At 45.1% G+C, this 13,570-nt stretch overlaps 1 protein-coding gene across 4 annotated transcripts in view; it reads left to right on the forward strand.

The window, feature by feature from the left end:
* The first annotated feature begins 2,279 nt into the window (after nt 1-2,279).
* Nucleotides 2,280-13,570, forward strand: part of ATP6V0A1 (ATPase H+ transporting V0 subunit a1) — a 30,905-nt gene continuing 19,614 nt past the window's right edge. For all 4 annotated transcript variants that reach the window (XM_058041908.1, XM_058041907.1, XM_058041905.1 and 1 more), the window contains exons 1-9: nt 2,280-2,369; nt 2,550-2,691; nt 2,786-2,864; nt 3,787-3,884; nt 4,396-4,524; nt 8,817-8,899; nt 10,532-10,658; nt 12,099-12,181; nt 12,779-12,872. In XM_058041908.1, coding sequence (XP_057897891.1) covers nt 2,575-2,691; nt 2,786-2,864; nt 3,787-3,884; nt 4,396-4,524; nt 8,817-8,899; nt 10,532-10,658; nt 12,099-12,181; nt 12,779-12,872 — 810 coding nt within the window. In that variant the 5' untranslated portion in view covers nt 2,280-2,369; nt 2,550-2,574. The remainder of the gene's footprint in view (nt 2,370-2,549; nt 2,692-2,785; nt 2,865-3,786; nt 3,885-4,395; nt 4,525-8,816; nt 8,900-10,531; nt 10,659-12,098; nt 12,182-12,778; nt 12,873-13,570) is intronic.

A 13,570-nucleotide genomic window follows, 5' to 3' on the forward strand; every position in this document is an offset into this window, starting at 1 on the left:
AGCCAGGAATGCGAAGCTCTGGAGCTGCAGCCGCCCCTGCTTTACTCTCAGTCTGAAGGCGCTGAAGCAACAGGAGGAAAAAACAAAATCCTTTAGTGAACGGCTCGGGAAGCTGCTAGGAAGAGAGTGGGAAGCAAGCAGCCCCATCTGGGCACAGCTGTGTGCACTGAAGGCTTTAAACAACTTTTTTAAGGTTTAAACAACTGCACATGCTGAAGTTCAGCTGGAAGCTCAAACCTTCTGCCAATACTTAGGTTTGGGTTTTTTTTTTCTGGACTATGAGAGCCAGAATTTCAGTATTTTAAAGAAATGTCACAATTTGAATTCAGTAGTAACAGCATGAAAAGTGGACAGGAATCGAAGATACAAGTCTATATCTTAGGAATGCCCCCTCCCATGTACATGCATGGTACATGCAGGGTGCAACAGATCTCCAATCTGTGTGGAGATTTAACTTCTCTGAGTTAAAAATCTCCACACAGATTTAACTCGGAGAAGGATAATTCCCTATTGGAGTTAAGCAGCTGGGCACTCCCCCTAAAGGAGCTCTCCCAGCTCTGCAATCTTCGAGCCCTCTGCAGGTCCTGTCACGAGAAAAACCAAATTAAAATGTGGGGCACTGCTTGTAAACAAAGCCCGAATTACTCGTGGATTTAGAGGTAAAATCCCTAAATTATTCAAAATGTGGGAGGTGCCACCACAGGCCTTGCAACAACTCAGCTGAACGTGACAGGAATGTGGAGAAGGAAAGTTCAGATCTTGGGAGTGACCCTGGTTCTGGTTCTGGGGTTGGCTCAGCCAGAGGGAACCAAGTGCCCATGGCCAGAGCTGCCATTTGGGAAGGCTGTGGGCACACTGGCAAGGTGGCAGCTTTGACAAGGGGTATTCACCCTCAGCACTCCTGCTCTCAGCCTTTGCCACTGCCTGGCAAACACCAGACTCCCCTAAAGGAGCTCTCCCAGCTCTGCAATCCTTGAGCCCTCTGCAGGTCCTGTCACCAGACTTTAAATGCGGGGACACTGCTTGTAAACAAAGCCCAAATTACTCGTGGATTTCGTGGCAAAAACCCTAAACTATTCAAAACAGGGTGGCACGTGGGAGGTGCCACCAGGCCTTGCAACAAGCCGGCTGAACACGCCAGGAATGTGGAGAAGGAAAAGTTCAGATCTTGGGAGTGACCCTGGGCCAGACCTCTCTCTGGTTCTGGGGTTGGCTCAGCCAGAGGGAACCAAGTGCCCACGGCCAGGGCTGCCATTTGGGAAGGCTGTGGGCACACTGGCAAGGTGGCAGCTCCCCTCATTCTTTTACAAGGGGCATTCACCCTCAGCACTCCTGCCAGGCCCAGCCGGCTCTCAGCCTTTGCCACTGGGCTCCTGCCAGGAATGATCCAACTGGGCAACCCCGACATCCCACGGATGCAGAGGGCCATTGTTCACTGACAATGCCCACAGCAGTCAGCACTTTCCCTGCCGTGTCCCTGCCCCGTGACTGCTCGCTGTCCCCACTGCCCTGGGCCTGCTGGCTCTGGGATCACAGGATTGCACCCTGGGCCCCCTCAGCGCTGTGACAAATATGTATTTTATCATTGGCTTTTGGCAAATATTAAAATGAATATGATATGTGTTATCTTAGAAAATGATGCTGTATTAATTTTTTAAACTAGTGTGTTAAATATAGTTTTAGGTTATAACAAAATGCTAAAATAAACTATGCTATGGAAGATACTCTTTTTTCTAAAGAAAGGACTCGCACCAAGATAGCAGCCACAGGACACCTGAGTCTTTCAGAGAAAGAGAATTTATTGCTCCATTAGCAGAAGAAATTAACTTCTTCCCACCTAGATGGGCTGGATGACGCCATTAGGATTAAGAGGAAGAAGTTGACACTGCCCAGACAGAATCCTGTGTTTGAATGGAATTTATGCATCATCTATGAGATGTATGAATATACAACAGGTTATTGCTTTTAAGGGTTAATCCTCTGGTAATGTGGATCCTTTTTTGGGCTTATTTTGCCCAGAAAGAGGTACCTGGACTGTCCATAACTCTTTGTTTTTATTGTCTCATATTGTCCTAATTCAAATTGTCCAAATTATCATTACTCTAATTATATTACTATTACTATTACTAAATAACCATTTTATTACTATTAAACTTTCAAAACTCTAAAAACAAGCGATTGGCTTTTTTACACCGTGACGTCACCACGCCGCTCATGACGTCACCCCGGGAGGCGATGCGCCGCCTCTATCATCACTTCCGGGGCGGGGCCGCGCGCTGTCGCCAGGAGACGTGCGCGTGACGCGGGGACGGGAGCCGGCTCGGGTCAGGCGGCGGCAGCGGCGATAGCGACAGCGGGAGCGGCGGCAGGTAATGGCGGGGAACGGGACGGAACGGAACGGGGCTGGATGTGATGGGAACGCGATGAGACTGGATGGGGTGCGGACACCGCGCCGGGCTCCCGGTGCAGCCGGGCTGTGGCGCGGCGGCGGCGGCGGGAAGGCCCCGCTGCGTCCCCCCGGCCCGGTTCTCACGGCTCCATCTCCGCAGAGGCCGCGGCGGGAGCGGCGCCGCCATGGGGGAGCTGTTCCGCAGCGAGGAGATGACCCTGGCGCAGCTGTTCCTGCAGTCCGAGGCCGCCTATTGCTGTGTCAGCGAGCTGGGCGAGCTGGGCAAGGTCCAGTTCCGTGATGTGAGTGTCGCCGGGGCGGTGGGAGCACCGGGAGAGCCCCGGGAGCGGGCCCGGTGCGGCGGGCGTTTGCTCAGTGCCGTGTCTCTCCCTGCAGCTGAACCCCGACGTGAACGTGTTCCACCGAAAATTCGTCAATGAGGTCCGGCGGTGCGAGGAGATGGACCGAAAGCTCCGTACGTTCCCGCTGGGGTGGATGTGGCTCTGACGCTGCAGCTTTTGGTTAAAAAAATAAAAATAAATTAAAAAAAAAAAACCCAGGGAAGGCAGGCTGAAGCTGCAGGCAGCGTTTGGAGCAGAGCAGAGGGGTGTTAAAAACGCCAATCGCTTATTTTTAAAATTTTAAAAGGTTAATAGTAATAAAATGGTTTTAAAAATAGCAATATAATTAGAATAATAACATTTGGACAGTTTGGATTAGGACAATATGAGACAATAGAAACAAAGAGGCTCAGACAGTCCAGGTACCTTTTCTGGGCAAAATAAGCCCAAAAAAGGATCCACATTAACAGAGGATTAACCCTTAAAAGCAACAGCCTGTTGCATATTCATACACCTTATACATGATGCATAAATTCCATTCAAACACAGGATTCTGTCTGGTCAGTGTCAGCTGCTTCCTCTGAATCCTAAGGTGTCTTCAGGGCTGAGCAAGGTGGGAAGAAGTTCATTTCTTCTGCTAAGGCAGCAATAAATTCTCTTTCTCTGAAAGATTTAGGTGTCCTCTGGCTGCTATCTGATGCAAGTTCCTCATTCTGTTCTTTAAAAAAATATCCCACATACATAGTTTCTATTTTAACATTATGTTATAACCTAAAACTCTATTTAACACACTACTTAGAAAAATTAATACAGCATAACCTTCTAACATAACACATATAATATTCATTTTAATATTTGCAAAAAGCCAAAAATACATACTTTTCACAGAGGTGAGGGCACAGGCAGGGCTCCACCTCTAGAAAGATAACTCTGGCTAAATCAGACACCTTGGAATAGGAGGTGAAGGAATCAGCTGCTTCTGGGGCCAGGTGCAGTTTGGGGGAGGTGTTTGACACTGAAATGTCTGTAATTAACACTTTAAATGCTTCTCTGCAGGGTTTGTGGAGAAGGAGATTAAAAAGGCAAATATTCCAATCATGGACACTGGTGAAAACCCAGAGGTGCCTTTTCCACGTGACATGATTGACCTGGAGGTAATTATGTGATAAGACTTAAACTAGTATTTGATTCTGGATGGAAACGGGGGAAATGGTCTCTGTGGGTTGATAGTTGCAGGATTTAGTGGCAGGGGGGCATTAACTCAGTCTCCAGCTGTCCCTGGCAGCAGCTCTGCCAGCTCACATTGTCCAAATACACAAGTGAGGGTCCTCAGTAGGAATTTCACTACAGAAATGAGCCAAAAACTCCTGGAACCACATTATTTGTGGTGCTGGGTCATAAAGTTTATCACAGTTTTATTGATTTGAAGAAGCTCTATCAATCCAGTCCATAAAAGTCTGGCTGAGTGGGAGAAGTCTGCAGATGTGGCAGATGTGGATCTGTGCCACAGCAGGCTGGACATGCACCTGTAAATCCTGTAAAACCTGTAAAATGCAAATTGGGTGGGGATGTGAAACCTCTCACTTGCCTCTGTGTGCTGACAGGCTGAACAGCACTCAATTATGGAATTAAGTCCTTTTTCTTTCTCCTTTTCACATCTTCCAGGCCAACTTTGAGAAAATTGAAAATGAGCTTAAAGAAATCAACACCAACCAGGAGGCTCTGAAGAGAAACTTCTTGGAGCTGACAGAATTAAAGTTTATTCTGCGTAAAACTCAGCAGTTTTTTGATGAGGTCAGAATACCGGTGGGGTTGCACACTTGGGGAGCTGGTTCTTCTCATAGAAATTACCATTTTTATTCTCAGATATATTTTAGTTGCTGTTTTGGACAGCAGGGTCATTTTATGCTTTGTTTGAGAAAGCTGCACAAGTTGTTTTCCATTTTTCATGCAGTACACATAGCTACCCATGATTTACCTCCCACAATGCTGATTTGGGCTCGTTCTAGTTAAGCAATGGTTTGTCTAAAAATTGTGTAAAATAATTAAGATGTGAGTAGTTTTGAAAGCACATCAGCAGTCCCAAAATTTGGTGCTGCAGTGAGCACTGTCCCCAGTGGGTCAGAATTTCTTTGGTATACGTGCAGAGGAATTAAAATGGAGCTGAATTTCTCTTCAACCTTTAAAGTGTTATGTGGAGACTCATCAGGGTCACAATACAAAGTCCACTGAAGTGGAAGATTAATTAATTAATTAATTGAGCCTTTGATCAAACCCTGAAGCTTTCAGAGGTCAGTTGTGGAGCAAAGCTGACATTTAAAGTCTTGGACATTTTGTCAAATACCATCTGGGCCAGGAACTGGCAACTTCCACTGGACCTGAGAGCAGCTTCTCCAATGTCATTCATGGCACTGACATGAATCCTGCTTGGGAGAAGCCATAACCCTTCCTTGTAAAGCTGAAGCATCTCAAGAGTCTTGGCAGTTCTCTCAGAGAGCTCCTGTGTGTTTTTCAGGACATGTTTTTGCTGAGTAGATGTCGTGTTTCCTCTAATCTCAGGATTTGATCAAAGAGTTCTTAAAGGAAATGGCTCCTGGTTTTTACAAGGGCTATTGTCGAGTGGAGCTGGACTCCTGCACACTTCAGGCCATTTATCTAACAGTTTGTTTTTTGTTGTTTTGGCACAAGATATTGCCTGTTCAGGCACCAGGGTTGGTCCTGTGCCAGTCATAGTCACTGCTGACACAGATAGTGCTGCTGGTGCGAGGGCTGCTGGGTTGTGGGGTTGATTTTAGTACAAAAAACCCTTTGTCTTCGAGTGTTGGACACTTAAAAGTGTCCATTGGACAAACAGGATTAACCTGATAATCCATTACTTTGCTGTGTTAAAGTAGCACTGCCTATTCTGAGAATCATGTAAAACCAAGTGCTGAGCACTTCTGTATTGAGTATTAATCCCAAATTGGTTGGTTTGGGGTGGGAAGGACCTAAAGCTCACCCTCATCCACCCCCCTGCCATGGGCAGGGACACCTTCTACTAGATCAGGTTGCTCCAAGCCCCATCCAACCTGGCCTTGTTCATTACTGGCCTCTCTGCCCACTGCTCTTCTTCATCTGTGTGGGATCAAGCTAAATTTAAAGATCAAAATCAATTTTCTAAACGGTCCATGGCCGGTCATCCACAGCCTTACACAAAGCAGCCACAGAAAGCTTAGATATGTCCTGTTTCTTTTAACAGTTTTTTGTAGTAATAAAACAAAACACACCAAATAACATGTGCTGCTCTAGATAAAAGCAAACAGAGCAGCTCACAGGTGATGTTCAGTAAAATGTAAGTGTGGACAGTTTAAACCTGCCTCAGCTTTCTGTGCTGCGGGGAGCCCTGAGCAGCCCAGAGCTGCCTCTGCTCACCATCCCAGAGTGGCCAACTTCCTCCATGCTGCCCTTGCACAGCACTTTCAACACTTGAAGACTACAATAACTTGTAATTAAGACTGTGTTATTCATAGTTATGAGTTGCACAAGAAATGGCTGACTCTCCAATTCCTTCATGCCTGGCTTTTGCTCTCCAGACTTTGAACACGGTGGGAGGGAGGGTGGCAAAATGTCCCCTTGTTCTTCCTGTGACCATTCCAGCCCAAGCAGCCATTTCTTGTTCCAACACACCATGTTGATGATTATGCTCCTTTTCTCAGTCTTCTTGTCCTTGCTTATGAAGAGCCATATGAGCTGGAGAGATTTCTCTGAGAGCTTTGCCCAGAGTGTGAGCGTAAAAGAAGACTGGAAAAGTAACGGTTAATGGCATGCAGTCCCTTCTTCCTCCCTCTGACTCTTCTGCCATCTGCTTTTCTCTGTTTGCTTTGCATCTGTCACTTCTGTCTGGCTCTGGGTTAATAGGTGGCGACATGAATCCTTTTTAGTTCTTGTGAACGTTGATTTTTGTCCTGTTTGTGACCTGGAAGGGGCTTGAATTGTATGGGTTTGCACTGGGCATCCAGAACTGTCACAGGGCAGGACTGCAATCATCAGTGGAGAAAATGAACCTTTACTGAGATTTAAGGTGCTGACCTGGATGCTGATCAGGGGATCAATAAGCTATTTTAAAATGTTTAATTATGAAAGCTCTTGTTTTATGCTTCTTGATTACTGTCATGGAAATGCTTGGGAGATTCCAATCCTGAACTACCTCATCCAGTAAAAACTACTCCACAATAACTCTAACATTTCACTCATTGCTGGCAAAAACTCATATTCAAAGTAGATTTCCCAGAATCCTGTTTTCCTGCACTGGAACTAGATAGTTCTTCCATTTCCACATAGTCTCAATTTTTTATTTCTATTAATCCCCCAGCAGTGTTTTAGTTATCCTTCCTGCTGCAGAGCTGCTGCTGCTGTGCCATTTCCTTCCTAGAATCGTTGTGCTCATCAAATCAGAGTTGTTGAGGAATGAATTTAAGAAACATGGAGTTTGTAATGCAAATAATCCTTGCAAAAGAATGTTTTCTTTTAGGTAAACAGTCTAATCCACTTCTATTTTAAACTGTTTTGCTTTGTAATTCCACCCCCTCTAAGCAGGACTTGTCCTGAATAAAGGACACAGAGCTCAAATGGGCCAAGCTAATTTTAAACACATATAACAAATTCTCTCTCAGGTGAGGCAAATCCAAAGGTGTCACATTGTCCTTCCTTTTTCATGAGTCATCTGCTAAAATGTGCTGCACATCACAAAAGATTACCACAAACAGTGTCTTGGTTACTGGAAATACAATACAAGCCTCTAACAATTGTAACTTACTGTTCTTCAACATCCTGAAATCGAGATGTCAAACAGTCACTGAGATGTTTGGTCTGTGTGTTTCATTTTCAGGTACCAAACTTCCTTATTTTAGTTGTGTTCTCTATGAACTGAATTTCCATTCAGTTTTTGATGTTGCAACAAGTCTCCTTTAAATTGAAAGGAACAGGAATTCCTGTGTTGCCTTTCCAAGCTGAGTGAAAGGCTCCCTCCCTCATGTAACATCCCAAGCTGCAGCAAGTGTGTGTACAAGCAGTTGAGCTGCTTTTGGTGTCAGCCTTGCAAAAACTCTCTTGTGTATGGCAAACACTTTGATTTGTAGCAGGTGAAGTGTTGGGGAGATTTTTCACTGACATAACTGTTGCCCAAATACAGAGACTGGGGCTAAGTTACTACACTGGCCATGGGTTTTGCAAGGCTGTGCTCTCTGTTTGTGTGGGTGTGATGTGTCCTTGGGTCAAACTCTGCCTTCCAGTGTGATTTAACAAGTTCCCTTGGTGGTTTTGTGGGAAAGACCTCCTGCATTCCACAGAGGGTAGACTTTGGCCCTCTGGTTCTGCTCAGGAACTGTAATCTTTGGCATTTCATTTTATAAGCTGCAGAGGTAGAACTAAATGTGAGGAGGGGTTGAACAAGTATGAAGATGGTGCACAAGAGGATATGATTTGAGCATCCTTGACCTGAATTTCTGACACTTACAAGGTATATTCCTAAGAATTTTAGCCTGCAAATTGGTTGAAAAGAAGGACAGTGCAAAACTGTCCTGTTTTAGTGTCTTGCTGGCTAAGAGATGAACCATGTTGCCAGCCTGCTCTGAGCAGTGTTTGTGTGTGATGGTGAACCATAAGGATAAATTAATTTAATATCTGGGGAAATACATGAGTCAAGTGTGTTTCTCTGGTTTGTGCCATTAAAAATGGTTCTTGGGAACATCACTTGTATTTAAAACTTGAATTATTTTTTTGAATTCTGCCTTTCTTCAGACTTACATATCTCCCAACCCCTTTTGTTGCAACAATCCTCAAGCCTTTCTTGTATGGAAGCCCTGCTGAGCCATTCCATTTTTCCTCTTGTTTTCCTCCTTCCATGTGTGATTCTTGCTGTCTTTTCTGTCATCTTGTTCTTCTTTTTGCTGTCTTATTTTGCTCTTCCTTTTCTTTCCTTTCCTTTCTTCTTTTCTTTCTTTGTCTCCCACAACTATCTCCTGGCTCCTCATTCCCTGCATGCCACTAACTGGTTTCATTAGATATTAATTGATTTGTGAATTCAGGCTGAATTGCATCATCAGCAGATGGCGGATCCAGACCTGTTGGAGGAATCCTCTTCGCTGCTGGAGCCGAGTGAGATGGGAAGAGGTGCCCCGCTCCGACTCGGGTAATTACAGTTCAGGGTTGCTGGATCAGGGATTATCAGCAATGCTTTGAGCACAGATGTAGAAACTTTCCACACCAAGCAGATGAAAGCTGATCTAAAACTGGCTTTTGCTCTCTGCTCTTTTCCTGGGGAAAAGGAAATATTCACTTCCCAGTTCATGTTTGTGCTTCACAAGTTTCTCTCCACATTTAACTGTTTCTTTCAAGTTTCTCTCAAGCAGTTAACCCAGTTTGTTCTGTGCAAGCCTATCTGTTTGTTTCCTCAGGCATTCTGAGATCTCAGAGCTTTGTTGAAAGTTGTAGCTACTGTGGGCACATAATGATCTGAAATAACTGTATATCTTTATCAGCTGCTTCCAGGCTTCCTTGTACGTGTGGAATACTTTATCTGGACATGGGGTTTGGTCCAGTGAGGTCTGAGTATGAGCCCAGGACATTGTCACTGCCAGCCATGACTGCTGTAACCCTTGCAGCCAAAGTACCAGGACTGTAGGGGAATGAAAGCTAGAAACTGTATATCTAAATGCATTTGTTTCTCCTATAAGCAGTAATTTATATATTTTTTAAAGCTTATTGCATTCTGTTAAAAAACAGAGCCTGTTCTCTGTGCAGTTGTTTGGCTGTGTGTTACCTCTTTGTATTTAGAGGTTGTTCCATTTTGCTTAATTCACAGAATTAACAGAATCACTGGGTTGGAAAAGACCTTCAAGACCATCAAGTCCAACCCATTCCCTGACACCACAACTAAACCCTGGCACCCCGTGCCACATCCAGGCTTTTCTTAAACACATCCAGGGATGGTGACTCCACCACCTCCCCAGGCAGACCATTCCAGTACTTGGTCACTCTTTCTGTAAAAAACTTCTTCCTAATATCCAACCTATATTTCCCTATAGCTTGAGACTGTGACCTCTTGTTCTGTCAGTGCTGCCTGGAGAAAGAGACCAACCTCCAGGTGACTACAACAACCTTCAGGAAGTTGTAGAGAGTGATAAGGTCACCTCTGAGTCTCCTTTTCTCCAGGCTAAACACCCCCAACTCCCTCAGCTGTACCTCACAGGGTTTGTGTTCCAAACCCCTCACCAGCCTCGTTGCCCTCTATTGTATTTGTGTTGCCCCCAGATGAAGGAAGGAATGATGAATCTGACTCCATGTTCTCAGAAGGCTAATTTATTATTTTATGGTACTATATTATATTATAGAATGCTATAAAAAGGATGCTATAAAAAGGATTCTTTACAGAAGGCTAACAAGATAATAATGAAAACTTGTGACTCTTTCTAGAGCCCCGACACAGCTTGGCCCTGATTGGCCAAAGAGTCAAAACAATTCACATGAAACCAATGAAACAACCACCTGTTGGTAAACAATCTCCAAACATACTCCAAAGGAGCAAAATGCAGGAGAAGCAAATCAGATAATTATTGTTTTCCCTTTTCTCTGAGGCTACTCAGCTTCCCGGGAGAAAAATCCCAGGCGAAGGGATTTTTCAGAAAATACAGATGCGACAGCAAGAACTAACATTAAACCAGGATTTTTATAGCTTTCATTGTGGTGCCAGCCCTCAGCTGGCAGCTGTGCTGGCTGTGGGGGGTTCAGGTGCAGCCCCTCAGGCCGTGCTGTCCCTTTGCAGGTTCGTGGCTGGCGTGATCAACCGCGAGCGCATCCCCACCTTCGAGCGGATGCTGTGGCGCGTGTGCCGCGGGAACGTCTTCCTGCGCCAGGCCGAGATCGAGAACCCCCTGGAGGACCCCGTCACGGTAAGGGGGCTTGTCCTGGTCTGGGGTAAATTTGGCAGAAAACCTCCAAAAGGAGGCCCCTCCAGAAAGAAAACTCACATGGCCCCTCCCTGCAGCTGGCTAACTCAGTTAGAGCATGAGACTCTTAATGTCAGGGTCGTAGGTTTGAGCCCCATGTTGGGCACCAGAATTTGTCCTGGTTTAGGGCAAATTTGGGAGAAAACCTCCAGAAGGGGGTCCCTCCAGAAAGCAAAGCCACACAGCCCCTCTCCCCAGCCGACTAGCTCTGTTAGAGCATGAGACTCTTAATCTCAGGGTCGTGGGTTTGAGCCACATGTTGAGTGCCAAAATTTGTCCTGGTTTAGGGCAAATTTGAGAGAAAACTTTGGAAAGTTGGCTCCTCCAGAAAGAAAACCCACATGGCCCCTTCCCTCAACTGGCAAGCTCAGTTAGGGCATGAGACTCTTAATCTCGGCGTCATAGGTTTGAGCCCCACGTTGGGTGCCAAAATTTGTCCTGGTTTAGGGTAAATCTGGGAGAAAACCTCTAAAAGGGGGCCTCTCCAGATGGCAAACCCACCCAGTCCCTCCCTGCAACTGGCTAGCTCAGTTAGAGCATGAGACTCTTAATCTCAGGGTTATGGGTTTGAACCCCATGTGGGCACCAGAATTTGTCCTGATTTGGGAGAAAACCTCCAAAAGGGGGCCCCTCCAGAAAGCAAACCCACATGGCCCCTCCCTGCAACTGGCTAGCTCAGTTAGAGCATGAGAATCTTAATTTCAGGGTTGTGGGTTTGAGCTCAGTAAGAGCCTCTCTTTCTCATGTGAGGCTGATGTGTTCCCTTGTCCCCCCAACCACTGGTAGCTGACCTGTGGAATCATCTGTCTGCTAGGACAGACTTTGTTCTTATTGTGCATAACTTCCTTAAATTGAGGTTACACCTCATGTAATTATTCTTGAAACATTATGTTAAAATTTCCTAAGTAAGGTAGAACAATAACTTGTCAACAAATGCAGGAAAGGGGCCCTGGCTGCCCCCACAGACACAGCTGTGCAAGGAATGTGCCTCTGGTCTCCCTGGGAGCCACACTGCTTAAAATCCACTTTTTTTAATCTTCATTCACTCTTTTGGCTTGATTCTGTAGGTGAGCTGACTGCACTAAGTGCTGATAAAATCTTTGTTATTTTTGGAGATCTTACCAGGTTTTCCTGTTTACTGGATTGTATAGAATCAATAATGGATAACCTGGAGCATTTTGCTTCAGTGAACACAAACACAGTGCAAGTATTATGTATTGAGGCTGGGAAAATTGTTCTCCTTGTGACTGTTCAGTGTTAATCAGGAACATTTCTTGACCTTTTGTGCACATCTGAGCTCTGATGGACAGACTCAGTGAGAGGAAAATTAGAATTCTGGTAATTACCCAATGCTAATTTCTACAATTCTTTCCTTTGTTCTAGGGGGATTATGTGCACAAATCTGTATTTATCATCTTCTTCCAAGGTGACCAGCTGAAGAACAGAGTCAAGAAGATCTGTGAAGGGTATGAAAGTCTGTAATTGAGAGCTGGGCAGCCCTCATTTATTTGAAACACACTGCCATGACTTTATTTCAATATTTCTCAACTCCCTGTTTCACAGTGGCTGCAGGAGCAGATATTAAATGTGCCAGAAGTAACTGAAACACATTTTACAGTCACACTTGCCACTCCCCAGCCTGTAATGCTCAAAGTACACCACTGCTTTGCTAGGGAATGCAAAAAACCAAGGCAGTGGTGATTTCTGGGGCAGGCCTGATGGACATCAGTGGGATATTCTCACAGTGGAGACAACAATGACTGCTTCTGTCAGCAGTTGCACTGGTGTGGCAGCTGGATGGCTGCCCAGCCTCATGACAGTGCCTGGAGACACTGGCAGCACAGGGAGCTGAGGATTCTCTCCCACTTCTGTTTTCTTTAGCACTCAGCTTCTGCTTTGGCCTAAAGCACTTCTACTTTTCTGTTTGACTTATTGATGTAGGGATGGAGCTGTGCTTGGCAGTCTCTGCTGATCGGAAACTTCTCTCCAGGTGCCTCTGGCTCACCCCTGAGTGATTGATTTTCTTTCCATCTCTGTCACTGAGGTGCTCCCCTGTCTTGCAGGTTCCGGGCCTCCCTCTACCCATGCCCAGAAACACCTCAGGAGAGGAAGGAAATGGCTTCTGGTGTCAACACCAGAATTGATGATCTTCAGATGGTAAAAGAGCTGGGGCCAATGACCTTTCTCTGTTTGTTTTGTTTTTTGGTTTTTTTTTTTTTTTTAATAATGTGGTTGAAACTTATATTGAGAAACTTTGGATCCTGTTAAAACAGGAGGATTTTGCCCCTGTGATATGACCTTGTTTTCACCTTCAGGTAGCTTGAGACCAGCAGTGCAAGAGAGGTGTTTGGGGACTGCTCACTTGGTTCTGTGTCAGGATTTGGGATGGCTGCAGGGCTAAGCAATGTATTCTAAACAAATAATTACAGAGAACTCCACACCAGGGAGAAAAGAGGAACTATGTAGGGAGATCCCATAGAGCATGTTGTGTAAATGCCTGCTTCATCTGCAAGTACTTTGAAAACATTTAAACTTTTTTCAAGCTGAGATACAACAATGCTGACATTAATTTAGCTCTTCCTTTTTCTGCCTGTCTTTATATTTTCACATTGTGCTGTCCTGAAGAGCTTCTGCTTTACAGCTAATCTCTTGTGCAGCTGCCTGTGTTGGTAAAATGTAATTAGTACCCAAATCTCATGGGTGCCACCTCTGAAATACCTGGTGCTTGCTTCAAGGAAGAAGGGCAGTATGTGAAAATGTAGAAAGATTTAAGGGATTTGAAACAAAAATTGAGAAAAGGTTCAGAAACTAAAAGAAAAAAGGGTTGAATATGACCTACTTATTTGATACAGAAA

This window comes from Melospiza georgiana, chromosome 28, assembly GCF_028018845.1.
Source record: "Melospiza georgiana isolate bMelGeo1 chromosome 28, bMelGeo1.pri, whole genome shotgun sequence".
NCBI lineage: Eukaryota > Metazoa > Chordata > Aves > Passeriformes > Passerellidae > Melospiza > Melospiza georgiana.